Here is a 24,241-nt window from a genome sequence, read left to right as displayed (position 1 = left end):
AGTTGGAGAACATCCCCCGGGGACCTGTGTTTCGGTGAATCTGCCGCGCCGGATGCAGTTGTCTTTGGGGACTCGGAGGTCGGCCAGGATCCCCCTCCGGCTGTGCCGCCTTTGGGTGGCACACCTGAGGCTGAGCCTCGGTTTGTGTCACCAGAAGAAGGGGATGGGCTAGGGCTGACCCCCGTGGTTGGGGGTTTGGAGGATGGAGCGGGAAAGGTAGGTGTGGGTGAGGGTGTTTTAGCGAGCACTTCACTTTGCATCTGGGAGATGCCAGATGTGAGCTCTCCTGGTGAGGAGTTTTGGTCGGGCACTTTGTTGGAGGCGACTGCTGAGCTGGACCCTCCCTATGGGGTATTTGCTAAAAAGTGCCCTCCCGCGATTAATGCGAACACCCGTGGCATCCCGTTTGTTCGCATGGCGGTAGAGGAGACCAGGAGGGCACTGTGTGCCTCGTTGGCCCCTGAGGACACTAGGGAGACCGCTACCTCCGCCATACCGCCACTAGCTACCCCTGAACATCCTACCCCGGGGTTGGATGTGGAGGATATAGTGGACCCCTCGTGGAAACACCGAGGATGGGACCCACTCTAAAGCTGAGAAAGGCCCCTGCAGGGAAGGGCGTGGGTCTTGAGTTTTTCAGTCAAGAGGAGCTCGGGGAGTTGGGGCTCAGTGAGGAGTCCTCTGGTCCCGCAGAGGCGGTGGACTCTTTGACCCCTGTTATCCCTGCCCAGGAGCTAGATGGTTTCCTGGAGGATACCCTCTGCAAACACGGAACCACAAAGGTGCAGTTGGCCCTTGGAAGGTGGAAGGATGCCTCGGTCATTCTCCACTCTCTCTTAATATACATTAGGGCTAACCACAAGGCCAAAATCTCTGGGCCTATCCATCTTCGTGTCCTGAAATTTCATAAATTGATGCGAGACCACATAAAGGCTTCTCGGGGTGTACCTGTGGAAAGCAAAACTCTTGACTACCAATGGCTTTGAGCATCGGTACGCTTAACGTGAATGGCTGTAAGGACGGGTTTCGCAGGTTACAGGTACTGTCCTTTTTACTAAAGGGAAAGTATTCTGTGAGCTTCCTGCAGGAAACCCATACCACTCCAGAGGCTGAAGCCAGCTGACATTTGGAGTGGCGAGGCAAGGTCTTTTTCAGCCACCTCACTTCGTCATCTAGTGGGGTGGTGACCCTGTTCTCTGAGTCCTTTCAACCAGAGCTACTGCTTGCCAAAACTGTTGTTCCAGGTCGCCTGTTGCATCTCAGGGTCCGGCACGAGGACTACACGTTTAATTTCTTGAACGTGTATGCTCCTGCCACCGGACCCCTGTGAAGGCAGTTCTTCGTCAGAATAGCTGAATACCTGGAGACAGTTGACGCGGACGAACACGTGGTGCTCGGAGGTGATTTCAACTGCACCCTCGAGGCTCTGAAAGACCGGAATGCCCTGGAGCCACACTCGTGTTCTGCGTCGGCCTTGCGGGAGGTCATCCCCTGCTACTCCTTGGTAGACGTCTGGCGAGAACAACATCCCGAGGCATCCACTGAGTTCACCCATGTTAGGGTGTTCAGGGGTGAACAGATGACCTGGTCCCGGATCGACAGGCTGTATATATCCAGCCACAGCCTGTCGCGAGCCCAGTCAAGTACCATTAGGCTGGCGTCATTTTCGGACCACAATTGTGCGTCCATGACGGTGGCGCTACTACCAGCAGCACCCTCGGCCGCCTATTGGCACTTCAACAATACGTTGTTGGAAGACAAGGGGTTTACGACATAGGTCCGAGACTTTTGGATGGCCTGGAGAGGTTGCAGATCAAATTTTGCCACGTTTGAGCAGCGGTGGGACGTGGGCAAGGTTCATCTGTGCCTCGTTTGTCAGGAGTACACCAAAGGTGCCAGCAGGCGGCGCGATGCTGAGATCGAGGCCCTTAGGGAAGAGGTGCTCGATCTCGAGAAGCGGCTGTCTGTGGCAGGAGACCAATACCTTCAGTGTTCGTACGTGGAGAGGAAGTGCGCTCTCCGGGACTTGGAGGATCGGAAAGCTCGGGGGGTGTATGTGCGATCCCGCATCCACTTCCTTCGGGAGATGGGTCGCGGGTCGCGCCTCTTCTATGCACTGGAGAAAAAGAGGGGAAACCGTAAACATATCACCTGCTTGCTAGCAGAAGACGGTACCCCTCTGACTGACCCGGAGAGCATCCGGGACAGAACCCGGAGATTCTACGTAGACCTTTTCTCTCCGGAGTCCATCCAGCCAGACGCATGCAGGGTCTTATGGGAGGGGATTCCCACGGTCGACGAGGGTGGAAGGGAACGGCTTGAGTTACCTTTGACTCTGGCTGAGCTCTCTGAAGCCCTCAGTCTCATGTCCCGCGGAAAAACGCCGGGGCTAGACGGGCTGACTGTGGAGTTCTTCCGGTTTTTCTGGGAGATGCTGGGACCTGATTTCACCGAGGTCCTGGCCGAAGCCCTGGAGACCGGTGAGATGCACCTTTCATGTCGGCGGGCAATACTGTCTTTGCTGCCGAAGAAAGGGATCTCCGCCAGATCTCTAACTGGCGACCGGTCTCACTGCTAAGCACGGACTATAAGATCATAGCCAAAGCGCTCTCGCTGAGGCTCAAGTCAGTGCTGGCAGAGGTGATTCACCCCGACCAGTCCTATACTGTCCCGGGCCGGAGTATTCATGACAACTTTTTTCTGGTTCGGGACCTGCTACATCACACTCAGAGGACTGGTCTGTCACTCGCCCTCCTGTCCCTAGATCAGACAGACGTTTGACAGGGTGGATCACCGTTACCTCATGCAGACCCTGCGGGAGTTTGGCTTTGGCCCACAATTTGTGGGCTTTCTCCAGATGCTGTACGCCTCTGCAGAGTGTCTGGTGAAGATCAATTGGTCCCTGACGGCACCTTTTGTGTTTGGTCGGGGATTACATCAAGGGTGCCCCCTGTCTGGGCAACTGTACGCGCTGGCCATTGAGCCCTTTCTCTGCCTACTGAGGAGGAGTCTCACTGGGCTGGTGCTGCAGGAGCCCGACATGCGGGTAATCCTGTCGGCTTATGCCGATGACGTGCTCCTCATGGCCCAGGACCTAGATGATCTAGAGCGGGCGCAAGCATGCCAAGAGGTCTACACCGCGGGCTCTTCTGCTCGGATCAACTGGTCCAAGTGCTCCGGCATTTTGGTGGGTCCCTTACAGGTGGACTCTTTGCCCCCCACGTTTCGTAATCTCTCGTGGGGGAGCGATACTCTCAAATATCTGGGAGTCTACCTGTCTGCTGCGGAGAACCCAGCCCCAGAAAACTTCAGTGATCTTGAGGAACGAGTCATTGCTCGTCTGGGGTCTTGGGTGTATCTGTCAAGAATGCTTTCCCTCAGGGGAAGAACCCTGATGATCAACCAGCTGGTGGCCAGTCAGCTATGGCACCGGCTGAAAGCCATGGGTCCGACCCCTGAATTTATCAACAAGATCCAGAGGAGGTTGATGGATTTTCTCTGGATGGGGAAGCATTGGGTCTCTGCGGGAGTTGCGTGCCTTCCTTTGGAGGAGGGTGGACAGGGAGTGGTGTGTGTCCACTCCCAGTTACACACTTTCCGCCTCCAATACCTGCAGAGATACCTATTCGCAGATCCGTCTCCGCAGTGGTGCCAGCTGGCAACCAGTTTCTTTAACCAGCTGCGCAATATGAGGTATGACCGGCAACTGTTTATCATCAGGCCCGAGGGTTTAGGTAGAGACCTCTCGGAGCTGCCGGCATACTACCGGGACTTACTTAAGGCCTGGAAACTGGTCTCCGCGACCAGGAAGGAACAGGCGGTGGGGGTTGATTTCCTCACCGAGCCCCTGCTGTATAATCTGGCAGTGGGGGCTCGGATGTTGGATTCACCCTCTATTTGCCGCCGGCTAATCCTGGCGCAGGTGACCAGAGTCGGGGATCTCGTGGACTATGAGCAGCAAGACTGGGTAAAGGCAGAGGTGTTCGCGCCCCGTATGGGTCTGCGTACTGCCCGCGTCCCTCATCATTTGATCCGGGAGATTAAAGATGCCATTCACCCCGACTCACGCACCTTCATTGAGGGGGTATTGCAGACTGGAGAGCCTTGTCAACCTATCAACTTTGGCTCTCCGAATCTTTGCTTGGAACCAAAGCCACGGCAACCCCCTCGGCTCCTCTCTCCCCCAACCTCAGCAGGTTGGGGGATATGTCCCCGGCATGTTTCCGCGGCATGCCGAGGAAAGTTCTGTATTCTCTAGTGCTCCATATAGTGCACTACCTCGCCCTTGTCACCCATCCCGATACTATCTGGAGGCGGGTATTCCCTGCGAACGAGAGCGAGAGACCCCGGTGGAAGGAACTCTATTCAGGTTTGGTTCCCCGTCCCGCCGGGGATTTGAGTTGGAGGGTCCTCCACGGTGCACTGAGCACAGGAGAGTATTTGGCAATTTCACGGACTCCCCCGCCGCCTGTCCCTTCTATGGCGACCGGGAGCCCGTGTATCACATTTATTTGAACTGCGCCAGACTGCAGCCCCTCTTATCCACCTTGAGGAGCCTTCTCCTGCAGTTCTGGCTGCATTTTTCCCCTCATCTTTTTATTTTTGGGTGCCCAGTGTCCCGAGACAATAAGCCTAGGGATCTCCTAGTTAACCTGCTCCTGGCATTGGCTAAGGTAGCCATTTGTATGTCATTGAATGTCAGCTTCTATAAACATGGCAAGTGTGTAATGTTGTACCATTAATCAACTGATGATTAATACATATTCATATGTTATTAAATATGCCTTATTCAGTCAGTGAGCATTTCTAAACATTCATGTGTACAAGGACATACTTGAATGTTAGCAAGCATCTGTACATGATCATACATACACTATGCATGAAATATTCTGCAGTAAACACCACCAAAACACCAACACATTTAGTGAATGTGATTATTTATTTTTGTTTATCCTTTTGAGAGCGAGTCACAGGCCTGCTTTTTGGCTGTTGTGTTTGCCTTTCCCTTTGCCAAGTACTTTGGCCTTAACTGTATGACTTGTACTGGCCTGTGGCAGTTCTGTGGCACTGGGTGTGGGCTGTTGCACTTCATGGGAACTGGGTGTGGGCTGTGGCACTTCAGGGGAACTGGGTGTGGGCTGTGGCACTTCAGCGGAACTGGGTGTAGTCTGTGGCACTTCAGTAGCACTGGGTGTGGGCTGTTGCACTTCTGGGGCACTGGGTGTGGCCTGTGGCAGTTGTGAACCAGTTGCTAAACATTGCACGACTGAGGTTGGAGCAGTTTCTTGTTTTGGTGTTTTAATCTTTTTCCAAAAGCTGGTTAGTAGTAATTGTTGACCTAACTTTCTTTTTCGTGTCTCATTTGTAGGTGTCCATTCCTGATTTTGAACAGATGTAAGCGGTTGGATGTTGACAGGGACCTGCACAGAACTTGCACCTACTGTATCGGTATCATCCAGAACTGGGGAATGAAGAACTGATGACTCTGGAGAAAAAGTAACAGCATGTAAAGATCCATCCTCAGATGGGGTAAAGTGAAATTGTTGCTCTCTTGCAGTAATTCTCAACTGATTAGCTTGGCTTAGATTCACAACTATTGCTTGTAATGTCCTGTTTATATTTTGGATTTCTTTAGGAACTTGGATGATGACTCTTTCAATTTGTGACATTTGTGATATTGACCTTTCATGCATCCTTTCATTCAGTGATATCATCCTTTCAAGCACTGACATCATTTCTGAATGGCGACGATTTTCTTCACCCAAGATTCTTTCTTCAGAAGCTGCAACAGCTGAGTAGGTGTCACGAGCAGGAGGACTTGAATGCTGGGTTAATCCAGGAGTGGGAACATCTTCATGGTCACTTGAGTGAATTTGTCCTTGAGTGGCAACATCTGCTTCTACAAATAAAGAAAGACATTATGAACTGCCATGGAACTTTCACTTGTTTATCAATATAATGAGAGTTGTTCTCACAGTGTAACACATAACAGGTTTCCATAATTTTTAATTTGTCAAATTAAAAGTTTATGCTTGAAGTAACAATGATGTTTCAACTCAGTGTGAAAGAAGAATGAATGAAAGGTTGTTGTAACCTCACAACTTCTAGCTGATAGTTTACAAAACACACAATACATGTTGTCATTTAAAACTACATCTTCTGTGACAATAACTGATGTGAAGTTAATTACATGTGAAAGGCATTTATTTAGCATGGCAAATTAACATCTAGAAATGTACACATTAGATGTTCTGCACCTCATACACTCACCTTCCATGCTTGATGATGAGCTGGATGAGCCAGGTGATGAGACATGTTCAGTGTCAGGTGACACATGAGCTTCAGGAGCAACTATATAGAAGAATAACAAGAATTTTATTGACATGTGTACATAATTAACATAAAGTTTGTGTAGTGGGAGTATTTATGGCTAAATATCAGCATCACATAAGTAAATGACAATATATTTCTGGCAAGCTGTACATTATCCATCTTAACATCAATGTACATGTGAACCTAATTGACACATTTATTGTAAAAACCATACAACATACAATGTTCATGCAGGAATGCGTTGTAAAATTAAGTGTTCTGTTGGACATACATTGCATATGTTGTGTAGTAATCTAACAATAATAATACAACAATGGGAAAGGGGGAAAGGGGTGGAAACCCTCGCATCAGCCTCTAATCAAGAAAGAGTTAACAACGGTGCAATAAGGGGAAGGAGCAGAATTATAACAATTAAACAAAAGACACCCTATGGGCAGCACTCGTTGTAAGCAAATATGAATTGGTGATAAATTTAAAATTAAAATGCTTTAATCGTATAATTTAAAATAGATGTCAAAATTGTTGAAAAAATGGTCAACTGACTGTGGTGACAAAATACAAAGAAAACAGACAAAAATATATAAAATACTATAACTGAGGTCTAGGGGGGGAGGTGGAGAGCCCACCTAGCTGCTAACTAGCAGAAATCAACAATCAAGGACTTTAATAGTCAACCCCCTAGTTCAGCAATAACAAGGTTAAAAGGCCTGTAAAGTGGATACAGGTGACGGAGAACTACCCATGCAAAGGTATATACCTATGTGCTATGCCCAATAGATTGAGAGCTCACTAATTGCTATTTGATAGTCCACAATGAAGATGGTGAGGAATACCCTAAATTAAGGGTTAAAGCAAGCCTAACTATAGGAGGGTTAATATGGTGGGCAATGTGTTATATTATAGTGTGCACAAGAGCTCACAAAGTGTGGTACTTAGCTCTGGGGCACGGTTCTAGTCCGTATCCAGTTATAGCCCCCTAACATAAATGTGCCACTTAAACATGCTTAATAATACCTCACAATATACACATAGGTCAGTCAGTGACTTTCAATAGCTAAATGTACAAGAGCTTACAAAAAATGTATTTTACAGCTCTGGGGCACGGATCTAGTCCGTATCCAGTTATGGCCCCCTAATTCAAATGTGTCACAGTAACAGAAGATGGTGAGGAATACCCTAAATTAAGGGTTAAAGCAAGCCTAACTATAGGAGGATTAATATGGTGGGCAATGTGTTATATTATAGTGTGCACAAGAGCTCACAAAGTGTGGTACTTAGCTCTGGGGCACGGTTCTAGTCCGTATCCAGTTATAGCCCCCTAACATAAATGTGCCACTTAAACATGCTTAATAATACCTCACAATATACACATAGGTCAGTCAGTGACTATCAATAGCTAAATATACAAGAGCTTACAAAAAATGTATTTTACAGCTCTGGGGCACGGATCTAGTCCGTATCCAGTTATGGCCCCCTAATTCAAATGTGTCACAGTAACAGAAGATGGTGAGGAATACCCTAAATTAAGGGTTAAAGCAAGCCTAACTATGTGTATATTGTGAGGTATTATTAAGCATGTTTAAGTGGCACATTTATGTTAGGGGGCTATAACTGGATACGGACTAGAACCGTGCCCCAGAGCTAAGAACCACACTTTGTGAGCTCTTGTGCACACTATAATATAACACATTGCCCACCATATTAACCCTCCTATAGTTAGGCTTGCTTTAACCCTTAATTTAGGGTATTCCTCACCATCTTCATTGTGGACTATCAAATAGCAATTAGTGAGCTCTCAATCTATTGTGCATAGCACATAGGTATATACCTTTGCATGGGTAGTTCTCCGTCACCTGTATCCACTTTACAGGCCTTTTAACCTTGTTATTGCTGAACTAGGGGGTTGACTATTAAAGTCCTTGATTGTTGATTTCTGCTAGTTAGCAGCTAGGTGGGCTCTCCACCTCCCCCCTAGACCTCAGTTATAGTATTTTATATATTTTTGTCTGTTTTCTTTGTATTTTGTCACCACAGTCAGTTGACCATTTTTTCAACAATTTTGACATCTATTTTAAATTATACGATTAAAGCATTTTAATTTTAAATTTATCACCAATTCATATTTGCTTACAACGAGTGCTGCCCATAGGGTGTCTTTTGTTTAATTGTTATAACAATAATAATATACATCACTACCATGACAGCAAAGTTGACTCTGCTTATCATTCAGTACCTAATTGTGGAAATGTGAAGGAATGTTTTTAGTGATCTTTGTGAACATTTAAGAGAAGCAGGTGTAGAGCTCAATGTGGCTGACACTCATCAACACATGCAGTGTGTCACTCACAGATGCTACTGGTGTGATAATGTGGCGTATCTATAAGCTTAAAAGAAGATATGAGTGAACGAATGACAAATGTACGTTTTTATATATAGTGGCCTGGTGGGTGAAAGTCTTCATAGAATTACCATTTCAAATGAATGTGATGAACTTCTGTTCACCTTGTTAGCTTCTAACAACTGTAGTCCCTCCCCCAAGATGTGACAGCACCCTGACCTGTGTTCTCCTCTAGGCTGTGATTACATATTAATTGCAGCTGGTTTCACACACCAGTACATGAGCGAAAGACAAATCTGAAGTGAGCTACATATGAACACAATTAAATATCATATGGTACATGTTCCTATTTATGCTCTCAGTATACTACATGAAGCAAAAAACGAGCTTTAATTAAACATAACGAAATGTGTTTGTGCAAATTATAAATGTTCGCCTTTGAATGCACTATCTTCCATGCAAGACTTGATGAGGCAGTAATGGCCTGTTTATAGGTGTAACATAGATTATCACGAATTTATGTATATATATATAGCAACTGTAAATATTACTGTATGCTCATTTGCATGTCTTAGACAGGTCTGCAACCCTGTCTTTCCCCATTATCGGCCAGCATACAGCGCTTCCACTGCAGCAAGGAATTCTGAGAAATGACATGCAAATGAGCACTCAGTGCCACCTTTTGCCACCATATATATTACTTTTTACTTTTTGTAGGACAACTAGATATAAATATATATAGATAGATAGATATATAGATATATAGATATAGAAAGAGAGAGACATATATACAGATATATATGTAGGTATGCTTATATTGGGAAGAATGTATAAGTTGCAGTGGAAATATAGATAAGAACTGTAACCTACGACACTCATAGTACAGTAACATTTGTCACCTGGTGGAAATGGAGCAGAATAAATTCCGATATCTCTGTCCCCGGGCAAACCCTCCACGACGACAGGAAGAAATTTTTCCTGCATCTGCTCCTCCAATGGTGTTAAGATTAGAGATTGTGCTGGCGGCCCACCTCCAGTACCAGAAGCATGCATCCGTTGTGCTTGTATTTTTTTCTTTAAGTTTGCCCTGATATCATCGAATCTCTTCCGAAAATTCGCCCGGTCCCTGACATGATTCCCAGACACAGACACAGCCAAGGTTATTTGATCCCACATTTCTTTTTTTGATGCTGAACTTGTCCGCCCTTGAAATACATACAAAATATATGACGTTAATTATTATTATAAAAACGATCAGTTTCCTAAACTGCTAGCTGTTCCAAGAGATACCAAACATGCTGTTTTAAGTGTAATATGTGTACCACATGAGCATTTACGTGTAAACATACAAATGTAAGGAAGCTTGCATGAATATTGTATGAACTTTGGCAACATTTTTAGACTGATTGTTATGGTCGTTCTAAAGCATGAAGGAAAATGTGTGTAACAATTAAGTTTAATTGATAGATATTATAGAATAATATTTTGATATTAAGACATCTCACATGACCTAGGATAACATGTCTTTGAAGAATCAATGCAAAGATAGACTTACCTAGTAAATGCCCATACAGACAGTCATAGTGCTCCAGAATCCCTGTAACAAGAACTGTGTTTTCCTCTTCATTGAACTGAGGATTACGTGGCCGCTCCACACGTTTCTTCCGAATACGTTCAGGCCCAGAGCTTGGCTGCTGCTGACTGGACTCTCCTTCTTCCAATGGAAGAGACTCCAAAAGCGGGCCACCAGCAACCACCCCACCATCAGACACCCCAGCAGCACCAGCAACAGAGCCATCAGCAGCACTCGCACTCACAGCAACACCACTCGCACTCCCAGCAACACCATTTGCACTCGCAGCAACAGCACTCCCCTGAAAACTACGTTCACTCAGACGCGTACTCACACGACTACCAGTACCACTCACACCAGCATCAATCTTCCCACGGCTTGCGGCCATACCTCTAGCACTCACAAAGAACAGAAAAGAAATTTAAAGACAATCGCACTGAACACTTACAAAGTGAAAACAAGACAAAGATGTAAACAAAACAACACAGGACAAACCTCTCACAATACACCACAACTGTCTCAGTCAATATGAAATATGTAAATCGGCCAGCTCTGTGTGTCTCTCTCTCTCTCCCAACAACACAGAGAATGAATAAATATACACGCTGCCTTTAAATGGGCCGCTCAATCTAAAACATGCTTCCTTCGGCAGATTCAGCAAGAAGTTTAATTGGGGAACCTAACACCACCTCGCCATGCACGCTGATACACCTGTGTGTGATCGGCAAATAATCGGCACAGTGGGAGCAAATGTTTTCGGCTTGATTCGGAAGGGATTCGGCACTTATAGCATACGGAGAGGGAAAATCAGCAGAATCATGCCGATAAGGTACCCTTGGCGATTGTACTTTTTCGGCGCTTACTGCATAGAGCCCATAGTTACATATAGTTACATAGTAGATGAGGTTGAAAAAAGACGTAGGCCCATCAAGTTCAACCTATGTTAAATTTAGACAACAGATACTTTATTCTATATCTATACTTACTTATTGATCCAGAGGAAGGCAAACAAAAAACCCCAGTGTCATATCATCCAATGATATCTCATAAGGGGAAAAATAAATTCCTTTCTGACTCCAAGAATTGGCAATCGGATTAATCCCTGGATCAACATCCTTCCTATGTATACTTATTTGGTATATCCCTGTATACCTTTCCCATCTAAAAAGATGTCCAACCTTTTTTTGAACAAATCTATTGTATCTGCCTCACAGTCTCAATGGGTAATGAATTCCACATTTTAACTACCCTTACTGTAAAGAACCCTTTCCTTTGTGGCTGGTGAAATCTCCTTTCCTCCAACCTTAAGGGGTGGCCCAGAGTCCTTTGTACTGCACGTGGGATGAATAGTTCTTTTGAAAGCTCCTTGTACTGTCCCCGAATATATTTGTTTATAGTTATCATATCCCCTCTTAGACGCCTCTTTTCTAATACAATTAATCAAAGACTGAGAGATTTACACATGACACCAATCATACCAAAAAGGCATTAAAATCAAAATATACATTTAATCCTTTGGGATGAAGAGTTCTAAGTGTATGGATCCAAAGGACTCCCTCTGTGATAGTTGCAATAACCTATCACCACCTCTCCAATGATGTTGCACTTGTTAAATTCCCAAAAGTAATTGAGCACAACAAGCTCTGGAACTGCCTGAAGGAAATGAGCACACCACCACACCTGACCGAACTCATAAGATCACTCTATCAAGATCAAGAAGCAATAGTCCGAACGTCATACGAAGACACGGATTGGTTCAAGATCGGAAAGAGCACATGCCAAGGATGCATCCTATCACCAGCAGCTTTCAACATGTATGCAGAAGCTGTCATGCAGCGAGCAGGCCTGGATGTGTCCAATATTGGCGTGAAAATAGGCGGCAGAAACATCAACAACCTCTGATATGCCGACGATACCACCCCTGCTGGCTGAAAACAAGGAGGATCTCGAACATCTGATCATGAAAATCATAGAAGAAAGTGAGAAGGTTGGACTGTGCCTGAACATTAAGAAGACATAGATCATGACAACAGCAAAAAATCAGAATGTTAATATCAAGATCAACAATGAAGAAATTGAAGTGGTTAAAGATTTCATCTTTCTTGGCTCCAAAATTGATCGCAATGGCGACTGCACCCCTCAGATCAAGAGATGGCTGACACCTGGAAGAAATGCGATGGTCAGTATGAACAACATCTGGAAGAGTAAAGACATCAATCTGCATGTGGTTGCCAGGCTGGTCAGTGCGATCGTTTTCCCAATAGCAACATATGGCTGCGAAACCTGGACTCTGAGAAAGGCAGACAGGTGAAAGATCAATGCATTTGAACTGTGGTGTTGGAGACATCTGCTATGCATTCTGTGGACAGTCAGAATAACAAACCAAGCTATTCTAGAACGGATCAAACCGAAAATCTCACTGGAGGCCAAGATAACAAGGCAAAAGCTCTCCTATTTTGGTCACATCATGCGAAGCAAGTCGCTTGATAAGGACGTCATGCTTGGAATGATCGGTGGCAAAAGAGGAAGAGGCCACCCAAGAACTCGCTGGCTAGATACGATCAAGAAAGATACTGGAATGAACCTAGCAGAATTAAAAGAAGCAATGAGAGATCGAAAGTCATGGAAAACACTGATCCAGAGAGAGTCGTACTCTACTGAATGGATAAGAAGATAATGTACATATGTAGCAAGACTTACTGTTCCCAGTACCAAAGATTAACCAGAAAACATCTGAGGTGGTGTGGACAGTGTCTGCCATGATCTCACTGCGGGGGATCAATGTTTCTCAATGGGACCCCCAGCAGCATTACATTTCTTTTATTTATTGATCGTTTTGTTTTGGTGTTTTAATTGTTAATTCTTGGGTTTATTTGGTATTTGCTTAATTGATTGGTGGTAATTTTGTTGTGTTTACTTGATGATTGTTTTGATTGCATTGGATACTGTTGGTCGTTGTTTATTTTGTAGGTTGACCATTGACTGCCATAGTTTTAAATCATGCCCATATTATATGCCCATATTAAAATCATGCCCATATTATATGGGCATGATGTACCCACTATGCCAGTCAATTGTTTTATTGGCATTTGTAATGTGTTTAGTTTTCTATGTAATGTGTATTATTTTGGGCCTGTTTTGTTTTACCTTCACCATGTATTGCTATAGTGGCAAATCATGCCCATATTATATGAGCATTACAGTATGTACCCACTGTACCAATGAATGGGTGGAGGGTGGGGGTAGTTGCATGGGGAGGGTGGTTAGGCCTCCTGGGTGGGTAGTGGGACATGGTGTATTAACCCCTTAATTACTATAGCGTTACTAACCGCTAAGGTGATTAAGCGATTGGGGCAGGGAACACCCGAAGGCCCCCGAACACCTGCGGGAACCACAGGAGGACCTCTGGAAACCCACAGGAACCAACCAAACACCCGTGGGGACAACCCGAGGACCTCCAGACACCCACAGGGACCACCTGGAGGCCCATGGACACCTGTGGGGACCAACCAGAAACTCCTGTCGGCCTCTTGTATTAATGCTGGTCAAAAAAAATGTTTTATGCATGTCTTCATCTCTTTTGCGCATTTAGCTGGTGATAAAATGTGGTGAGCTTTTATAGTAAGAATCAGTTATCGCTGCTTTGTGAATAGCACAGACTGACAAAAAACGGCGGGTTTGCCATCTTTTAGCCTATCGTACGACTTTTTTATCACTGAGTTTTTTGGTGATAAAAAGCCTTTATAGCGCGATACTGCACTGTTATCACTGCTTTGTGAATCGGGCAGCAGACAGTATTGCGCTATAAAGGCATTTATCACACTTAAAACCCCTTATTACTGCTTTGTGTATCGACCCCTATATCTCTGTCAACTGAATGACGATTCTGGCTGCTCTTTTGCTAAGCTTTCATACTCTGTTGTTTTTCCATCTCTTGTTAACGATGAAGCTTACTCCACTGATTCTTCAATTTTTTGTACTTCTGTAATATAATAGGTTTCTGCTTTTGAGCTTAATTAGGTTTTCATCTTTTCTTCTTACTTCACTCAGGCCAACAATATCCCATTTATTTTTTTTAAGTTCATCTTGCAGCTCTGCTTCACGAGAAGTTTGGCAGTTGTAGATGGCAGATTTAGGTTTGAATGATAGTTTTTTGTTTAACTTCTTTGGATTCTTAACATCATCTGTCTTTATTGCATTCTTCCTGAATGATGTCAAGCCCAGGGACAATCCATTCTCCAGAGAATAAGGACCATTGATTTTCAGTGTATTCCATATTTGGGGGTTGAGGCCTTACTTGCCATGCCATGCCGGTGTAACGCCTGTATGCCCACAAACCAGGCCAGTCCCCAGTACTGGGATGGGTAGGGTTAACACACGCACCCACAGCAGTGAGGGCGTGCCCGGAGTGTGGTAGTGTGTTGCCGGGCCTGTAGAAAGATGGTTAGAGTATACTTGCAATGCCTCGGGATATAGAGTTCGGTTAGTGATGTCTGTGTGCCAGAGTCTAGGGCAATAGAGAGCAGGATAGTGATGTCCGTAAACCAGAGTCCAGGGATTACAGAAGTCAGCAAATTCGTGTCCGTAAGCAGGGTTCAAGGGCACAAGAGAGCAGGGTAATCCAGTACAAGCAGAGGTCAAGCCAGGGAGATCCAGGAACAGAAGCTGGAAAACACAGGAGAGTCAAGCATAGGACTGCACACACAGAGGTTACAAAGAACTATGCAGAGCAATGAGTTAGAGGACAGACAGGGGTTATAAAGGAGGGAACACCAATGGGAGAGAGGAGCAGAAAGTGAAGTGAGAGGCAGCAGGGATAGGTGAGAAGGAGAGAGGGAGGAGACAGGTGAGTCAGAGAGGGATATAGCCTGTACAGCATGAGAGGAGGAGCCAGGGGTCTGGGAATGCCTACAAGAGGAGCATGTGCGCGCGCCCTCTGTAAGGTTAGAGTGCGCGTGCACAGGGTGTGTCAAGAGTTGCGCGGAGCACCGCGCCGCAGGGGCACCGCGCCGCAGGGGCACCCGCCGAGGGCGCAAGGAGAACCAGAGGAGAGTCTGCAGTAGATAAGAGGACCGGAGCGGGAGCAGAGGGAGATCGTGAGCGGGGATTGCTGTAGAGGGAACGGGAGAGTGAGAAGACGCGCGTGCCCTGCGGGGAACGCGCGCAGACGCTGGGAGAGCGTCAGGGGCTACCGCAGAGGGACGGATGCGGGAGGAGGAAGGAAGAACAGAACAGGGAGGCAAGGAAAGGACATGAGAGGCAGGAGGGAGCGCAGCGCCAGGGACACATGGAGGGGAAGGAATTCCTGTGAATCGTCACAGCCGGCCTCATTTGAATGTTGGAAAGTGCCTTTCCCACATAAGCCGGGTATTTTGTTGAAGCTTTCATAGTATCGTTAAGCCTACCAGCACAATTGCCACTATAAAGCTACCTGAACCCCTGCTGCCACCTTTATCTCACTTTGGGGCAGTGAGATAAGGATTTGAGGGATAGAGGCTCTATATTTATGTAACACGTCTACCCTTAGCCAAAGAAGAGGGGTCCCACCAAAACAGTCCCGAGTGTGTGTAAGAGATGATCGGCGTTACCTTGTTCTCAGGGTGCTCGAAATCCGGCAGGCTGGTATGATGAGAGGGTGCCAGGAACTTTTGTGAACTTTATTAACAGTTACTTTCAGGTTAACAACAGGACTGGTTTTCAGAATGTTATGAGACAACTGAACTCAGGTTTCCTCCATCATGGGGTTTGTAAATGGATAGCTCTTTTATAAGCCTTTCTCCACTGCCAAGGATAGAACTGGAATCTTTCTTCCTATAATTCCCAGCAATTCCACCCAGGTCTCCTTCATTAGCCCTGAGGTGAGAACCTACTCCCTACTACAGTATAGCAGGATTCCCTTTTGTGCTGTGTCTCTATGGGCCCCTGACACTGGGAAACTTGCCCTAACTCTGAAAACAAATAAAGTTGCCACACTTTTTTCAGGGCTAGGAGAGCCCCGGAGACCCCCTCCTCTTGTTCCTCCTGGGATCTGAGGAAAATTTCCAAGTCCCCAAACATTTATAAACTTGGTTCCCACCCCTGTTGCTGGGCAGAAAAGGCAAAACAACTAAACTAAATCATCCCCCAAAGGGTTGATCTTTCCAGTACCTTCTAGAAGGAAATAACTGACCAATCACTGTGGTGAGGGATTTGCAACATAAAATTGGTTATTTTAAATAAGTTACATGGAATTAGCTACAACTAGGACCTGTACGGGATTTAACCCCTTAACTCCCTGTAGGGACCAGGAATCACTAAAAATACTTTTAGTATACGCCTTAGGGTGTTACATTTATAAAAAAAAATGTATGACACTATATCAATTTAGACCTTTTGGAGACAGTTGCCCTTATTCTATAAAGAATGATTCTATAAAGTGCGACAGCGTCGATCCGATAGGATGACTTTAATGGGGCCATCTAGGCAACTGAGTAGGATCTGTTCTATCATACTTTAAAGAATAGGGGCCAATGTGTTTCATTTAAAATTCCAATATGTTTATTATTTTTGTCAATCAGACTATTCTGTGATGTATTACACTGATATGTTGCAGCTCCAGTTATTTCATTGCCGCCTAGAGATGCTCAAAATTCCACAGGGAATGACATCATATTTGGCTGTGAGGTGTCTGCTTATCCAATGCCACACCTTGAATGGAAGAAAAAAGGAAACAATATATTCCTGCCTGGAGATGATGTTCATATCTCGGTTCAGGTAATTTGTTTTTTTTTCAAGTACAAGCAGTCCTCGATTATCCGCCGGTATCCGTCCTTCAAACCACTGTCAGATAGCAGACCATTGGATTGCGGATCCTATGTTAATCCATGGCGGTGAGCGTGGGATAATACTTGCTGACGTTGGATAATGAGTTCAGCGGAATGCATTATATGGCATCGGATAAGCCGTTCGACGGATAACAAACCGTCATATAGCGAGGACCAGCTATCATTTATTTATTTATTTTATTTATAAAAATGTTTTACCAGGAAGTAATACATTGAGCTACCTCACATTTTTAAGTACGTCCTGGGAACAGAGTTATGATGACAAAAACATGCTTACATTAAGTTAACAGGATATTGTAATAGGGGACATATCCCTGTTCCGTAATGTGCCTTTAATCTAGCAGTGTGGTAGTTAATTATTAAACATCACCTGCCTGATTAGATTGCTTACAAAAACCTGTCTGTTCAGACAGGAAGTAACTCCTCCATAGCTCTGACTAAAATCTGACCTTTGGAGAGACAGAGCAGAGGTTCTTGAGTCCCAGGAGAGACTGACCAAAAGAAACCCAGATCTCTGGAGCTGACCGGTCTTGAGCTCTGCACAGCAGAGCTGAATTCAAGACACAGGGAAAACTACTACACCTGAAGCTGAACCAGGAAGTGAGATTTTCCCTCCAAGAGACAGATAAGACTTTTATTCTTAAGAGACTGCTTATATCTGCTTATTTCATGTTATATGTTTTGGGGCTGCGAGAACTGCTTGACTAAGGGAGATGTGAATTATTGCATAGTGTTTCACTAGAAATACTCCCAAGTGAATGGAAGCTTTGTTCCCCCCCCCCCCCTGTGTTTGGATAATTTTCCTGATAAAAAGGAACAGGCACAATAAAGCCTATTATAATTTCACATTATAAAGCCTCCTAATTGTGTACCTCTGTGAACGTCCGTCCACATATGGTGTCCGAAGTAGGACAAGAGGTGTCTTTGAAGTTAAAAAGGACCGGAGATTTTTATGTGAAATTTTTTTGAACTTGAAAAAAATAAAAAAATAAAACCTCTCATACAGCAGAGGCAGAGTTAAAGTGATACACACCACTGAAACTTACACTGCACTGAAACTTACAAAAACCACGGATGGACTCTTTTCCCCAATCCCAAGAGACTGCTGAAGCAGGTAAACCTTTAAATGCCTATCACTAAGTCTAATACGGTCATTGAAATAGGGGTTTTGCCTTCCAGCCATAGTCAGGGTTCAAGAAGTCAGTCAGCCCTTAAAAAGGGATAGGTGTTTGTTGTTTTCAAAAGTTTCGCTGAAGCAGTGAATACAGATGGTGACCCATGAGGGGTACTGATTTTGCAAATAAAGGTTGCCACACCGCATAGGGCTACCAGCTGTGAATGGAGTATATGCAGAAAAGTGTGAAAATTGATACAAAGACTGTGCTGAAGCAGGGGAATTTTTAGCAAACAAATGCTGAGTGTAAAATTGCCCTATAAAGGAAAAAGGTTTTTTCAAAGCCAATTGCTGAGTGTTGAGTCACCCTGCCGGGAATGAAAGAAATAGTCCACTGCAAAGAATGTTTTTTTTTTTTCTGCAAGTAAAAAAGTATGCCTATTATCTTGGGAGTAAAAACAGACACCCAAAGTGTGAATTGTGAATGCCATAATACCCAAAGATGAATTACTGAACTCAGGCAGAAAACCAAATTCTGTTGCTGAAGCGGGGAGATTGCACCTGCCAGAAAATGGTGTAAAGCAAATAGACTTTTTTACCTATCAACTGCACAACTTGTATACCTGATAAAAGAAAATGCATGCACAGTACTGCTGATATTGAAAAAAATTATCCAAGAAAGAAAAGTCTACAGAGATGCCTGTGAGAGCTACGACCTCTACAAGCAAAATATGCCCATCTGTAGGACTACCACAATTCTAGCAAATACAGTGGCAACAGCTGCAACAGCGCCTCCTGAGGTCAGGAAGAAAATTACACCTGATAGCCTAAAAATGGAGGACAAGATGCCGCGTTCCTGTAATGAACCCTACCCCACAGAAGAGTGGCCCTTCCAGTCCAATAAAGAGGAAGACATCTCTTACAGGGAACCCGAACCGAGTCACACCTACAAAACATCCCAAGAATGGTGGGGGTGCCTGAACTCGGCACGAACAGAAAAGACCGCTCCCTTTGATGACGAATATGATCAGCAGGAGACAGAGCGGGAGCAGTGGATCACCGAATATTTCTGTCAGCTAAAGCAGCTGCAAGAAAAGCCTAGCGTATATAATAAAGCTGCTAAAATTTCAAACGAAGATGGAGACCCCAATATCCCTGAAGGGACGGTGTCATCCAAATCAAAAAGGAAGAAAAAGAAAAGCGGTTCTTCACTTACCGTGGAAGTAACAGACACGTCCGCAGATCCTGTGGAGGAAAAGGGGGACCGAGTTGCCCTGCAGCCTAGAGAAAATGAAGAATTCATCCCAAGGTTAACCGAATATCCAGAGGGCCCAAGGCAGAAGTCGTGTACCCCAAAGAAGTGTCTGTCCGGTGCCAACAGTGAGGAACCCTCAACTAGTCATCCCAGGGAAGCGGAGCCAGAACCAGTGAGTGACGATCCCTTGACCAGCCCTGAAGACGCCCTGAAAATTGCCAGGCATGACTGTGATCTGCTCTGTGAAGAATTAGGAAGAGAGAGAAAAAATAATGCTGAGCTACAGAAGACTGTGCTCGCAATTTATTCTGCGGCCAAAACCGATTTGGAGGATCTCAAGACTGAGCTAGATACTGCAAAGGCTACTATCTCCGCCATGGATGAAAAGCAGAGCCAATCTGTTAAAATGGTGGCTACGCTAAAGCGGAAGTATGAGGAGGCACTGAATCAGATGACAGTCTTCCAGCAAGAGGTTCACACTCTTCGTATAGAGCTTGATGCCTCACATCATGAGACCAACAGCTGCCGCACAGACCTGGAAGTTTCCAGAAAGGAACTACACAGTCTCACTGAGGAGCTGGATATTGCTAAAGAAACTATTGGTAATCTTGGTACAGTTCTCAAAGTCTCTCAGAAGGAGCTTCAGACCCTCAACCTACAGTAGAGAAGGAAGTCTCACGCCAGGAGATTATCATTCTCAAAGCAGATGTGCGTAAATGGAAGGAGGACTGCAAAGAAGCCCTGAAGAATACAGAGACTGAAAAAGGAGAAAGTTCAAGATTAGAAAGAGAGAACTTGGAACTGAAAGAGGAAAATTTTCAGTTGACAGAAGAAGTCAAGGAAAAGTTTGACGCAGAGCACCGACTGCAGAACCAACTGCAAGGTCTGTGTACACACCTCCAGTATGCTGAGGAGAAGCAGCAAACGCTACAGGAAGAAAAACTGCAGGCTGCTAAAGAGGTACAAGCGCTGCAGGAACGTCTGAATACCCAGTACGTCCCCACAGAGCAGTATGAGGAGCTAAAGGCCACGCTGCATGTCTTCAGAGCATCGTTGGAAGCGGAGCTTCGATACCAGGTGACTCTGTATGAGAGGGAGCGTGAGAAGGCTCAGAAACTGGAGCAAGAGCTGGAGAGACAGAGAGACTGTTCCATTCCCTTGAGTCAGTACACCAAGGAGAAAACAGACGCAGCGGCAACCTTGACGACAAAAATTACAGAGCTCCAGAATATGAAGGAGACTCTGATACAGATTCCTCCAATACGGAAAAAGGTATTGGCTCTGCCCAAGCACCAGTATCCCACAGTAACTAATGCCCGTAAGGACAAGGGTACAGTGAGAGTTGGGGACTCCACGCAACTTCAAAAAAAATTACGAAGTTTGAGCCACCAAAGAAAGCACTAGCCAAACCTACAACTGCCCTACAACTGTTGCCATACACTTTGTCTACAAAAAGAGGAGTGCCCGACGCAACAGAAATCTCAAGACCGCGCACGCGATAAAAAGACTTTACGTGGAAAAAGTCCTCCTCGAGCGATTGAGGAGTGCTGATCTCAAGCATCTTCGGGAGGAGACAAAAATAAACTGGAGAAAGGGCTCCAATCCCAGCGGGACAGAGGGTTCTTTTCCTCCATCCACTCTCATTCAAGTCACAGAGATATCTAGAATGAGAGTAGAAGGATGGGCTTTGGCCGTGGTAAGCCCGAGCTTCCCACAAACAGGGGAGGTATGTAACAGGGGACTTATCCCTGTTCAGTAATGTGCCTTTAATCTAGCAGTGTGGTAGTTAATTACTAAACACCACCTGCCTGATTAGATTTCTTTACAAAAACCTGTCTGTTCAGACAGGAAGTAACTCCTCCCTAGCTCTGACTAAGAGCTGACCTTTGGAGAGACAGAGCAGAGGTTCTTGAGTCCCAGGAGAGATTGACCAAAAGAAACCCAGATCTCTGGAGCTGACCGGTCTTGAGCTCTGCACCGCAGAGCTGAATTCAAGACACAGGGAAAACTACTACACCTGAAGCTGAACCAGGAAGTGAGATTTTCCCTCCAAGAAACAGATAAGACTTTTATTCTTACGAGACTGCTTATATCTCCTTATTTCATGTTATATGTTTTGGGGCTGCGAGAACTGCTTGACTAAGGGAGATGTGAATTATTGCATAGTGTTTAACTAGAAATACTCCCAAGTGAATGGAAGCTTTGTTCCCCCCCCTGTGTTTGGATAATTTTCCTGATGAAAAGGAACAGGCACAATAAAGCCTATTATAATTTCACATTATAAAGCCTCCTAATTGTGTACCTCTGTGAACGTCCGTCCACAGGTATATACAGTATTATATACAAGACATTGCATGCACATATGCCCAGGACATACTTGAAAACGAGAAGTACCTCTCAATGTATTACTTCCTGGAAAAATATTTTATAAATAAATAAATGCTCAGTAAGAGATAATATATGTTATAGGCATATATAACAGTAATTACATTTGCTTTATTATTATTTGATATACTGATTTAATTGCAACTGAAACACAGGTGACCAGTTTGTCTTCCATTTCACTTTAACATATAAAAGTGTTATTATAAGGCAAGAGCCTGTAGAAGAGTGGAGGAGCACAGCCACAACATCCAAGATGTAAGGAATAAATATGGGCAACTCCAAATGAAAAAATAGATTTAGAATTATTAGATCAGCAAAGCAACAGAGTAGGAAAACGCACCAATGCGTTTAATTCCGTAGGACTTTCTCACGGTGTAGGGTTACAAGCATACCTTTAACAAGAGAATTTTGCGCCAAAATAGTCCCGTAGTCACGTCATCGCTGCGCGACCCAGAAGTGAGTGACATCAGCGAAGCGTCACTCGTATAGGGCAATGAGATCGGCTCAAATAACATTACATTGAATAGGAAAACTTTATTAAACAAAAAAACAAAAAGGCAAAAAAAATCCATGCAATCTGGACACGGCAATGAACCATCAGGGAAGTATACTTATAACATAGACCTGGCGGATCCGGAGGAGAATGTCATATAACTAAAGATATGTATTTGAAAAAGTGTTTGCATACATATGTAAAACACCAGGCACTCCCGCACAATATTATTAAGAATACATTAAAGTCGCTTCATTACCGTAGCGGCTACCCGCTAAGGCAATGAAGGGGTTAAGGCATAATAGCATGTTTATTGGGGACAATTGCCCCCAATAAACATTGCAATAAACAACACACACCCCCTGTGCCCCCAACAACCGCTATACCTCCTAACATACAATACATATATTAAATTTTTGGGATGCACAGAAATGATAATATAGGCCAGCGGTGGCCCTCGGGTGTTCCACGCAGGTGTCCCCGTGGGCCTGCAGTACCAATTCTGTTCCCCCAAAAAAATAATTTACCAACACATAAATACTTTTAAATAAATACATCCCCCCTAATACATACTTTATAGTAATGGGCAAAATTACTATTATCCACATATGGATAATAGTGCACTTGCCCATTTAAAATACATAAAGCACAATAAATACAATAAATACATATTGCACGCACCCATGTCCGGCTGCCACGATGAAGGCCATCCTCATTTTCATCACCGTCCATGCCCCCCTCTGATGCTGCTAAAAAAAAGCCAAAATACATAACCCAACCCCTGTGCCCCCCTCCCCCATAAATACATGGTTTATTCTTTTACATACAGGGTTAATACCCCAGGCCCACGGGAGTCCCCGGTGGTCCTGACAGGTGTCTGCAGGCCCCACAGTGGCCCAGAGAAGGGGTGCACACAGGGTCTGGAGGCCTACGGGTGGTCCCCACCAGGTGCCGTGGTCCTTCAGGTGGTCTCTGCAGGTCAACATGGGCCCAAAATGGGGTCTCTACGGGTGGGCCCACGGGTGTCTTGGGGGGCCCGGGTCAGCCCCACAGGTGTCTGAAGGTCCTCGGGTGGTCCATACAGGTCTGCGGGGCCCCCACAGATATGGGGACCTGGTTCTTCCCCACAGGTGTCCCCCGTGAGTCCGCAGCCTGGTACCCGTGGGCATCCGGGGAGTCCTCAGGTGGTCTCCAGAGGTCCCGGCAGACCTAAGGAACAAACCCTGTATGTAAAAAAAATAAACCTGTCCTATACAATTAAAGAAAGAAATACCACCCCCCCCCCCACCCCCAACCACATACAGTAATGTGCAAAATAACTATTAAACATACTGGACACCTAACAAGCTCCTATTGAACCCCCAAAATGACCACAACATATATATAAGCATATGAGTGTCACAGAGGAGTGCTACATGGCAATATATACTTAAAACCAGAGACAGAACATAAAACACAGACAAAGCTCAGTTTTTAGCACATCCAGTGAGACTCATACACGGTCCGTGTATGAGTCTCACTGGATGTGCTAAAAACTGAGCTTTGTCTGTGTTTTATGTTCTGTCTCTGGTTTTAACAAAATAACTATTATCCAGATATGGATAATAGCTTTTTTGTCCATTATTAAATACATTAACTAGGATAATAAAAGAAATATAGTTCTACTTACCTCATCAATATGAAGCCCCTTCGCCACCAAGAGCAAATACATTCTGATATCAGTTAACCCCTTAATCACCTTATCGGTTAATAACCGCAAAGTTAATAAGGGGTTAAGCTACCCTACCCCGATACCCATCCTTCACCCATTCATTTGTACAGTGGCTTCATCATGCCTATATATATATATATATATATATATATATATATATATATATATATATATATATAGGCATGATGAAGCCTATATATATATATATATATATA

At 44.8% G+C, this 24,241-nt stretch overlaps 1 protein-coding gene across 1 annotated transcript in view; it reads left to right on the top strand.

Moving 5' to 3' along the window:
- The window catches only part of LOC142495752 (kazal-type serine protease inhibitor domain-containing protein 1-like), a 118,294-nt gene that overhangs the window by 43,442 nt on the left and 50,611 nt on the right, over positions 1-24,241 (top strand). Inside the window, exon 2 of the mRNA XM_075601660.1 lies at positions 16,837-16,997. Coding sequence (XP_075457775.1) covers positions 16,837-16,997 — 161 coding nt within the window. The remainder of the gene's footprint in view (positions 1-16,836; positions 16,998-24,241) is intronic.

Source organism: Ascaphus truei, chromosome 5, assembly GCF_040206685.1.
Source record: "Ascaphus truei isolate aAscTru1 chromosome 5, aAscTru1.hap1, whole genome shotgun sequence".
NCBI lineage: Eukaryota > Metazoa > Chordata > Amphibia > Anura > Ascaphidae > Ascaphus > Ascaphus truei.
Note: the sequence above shows the minus strand (reverse complement) of the source record. Positions and strands in the feature narration are given on the sequence as shown.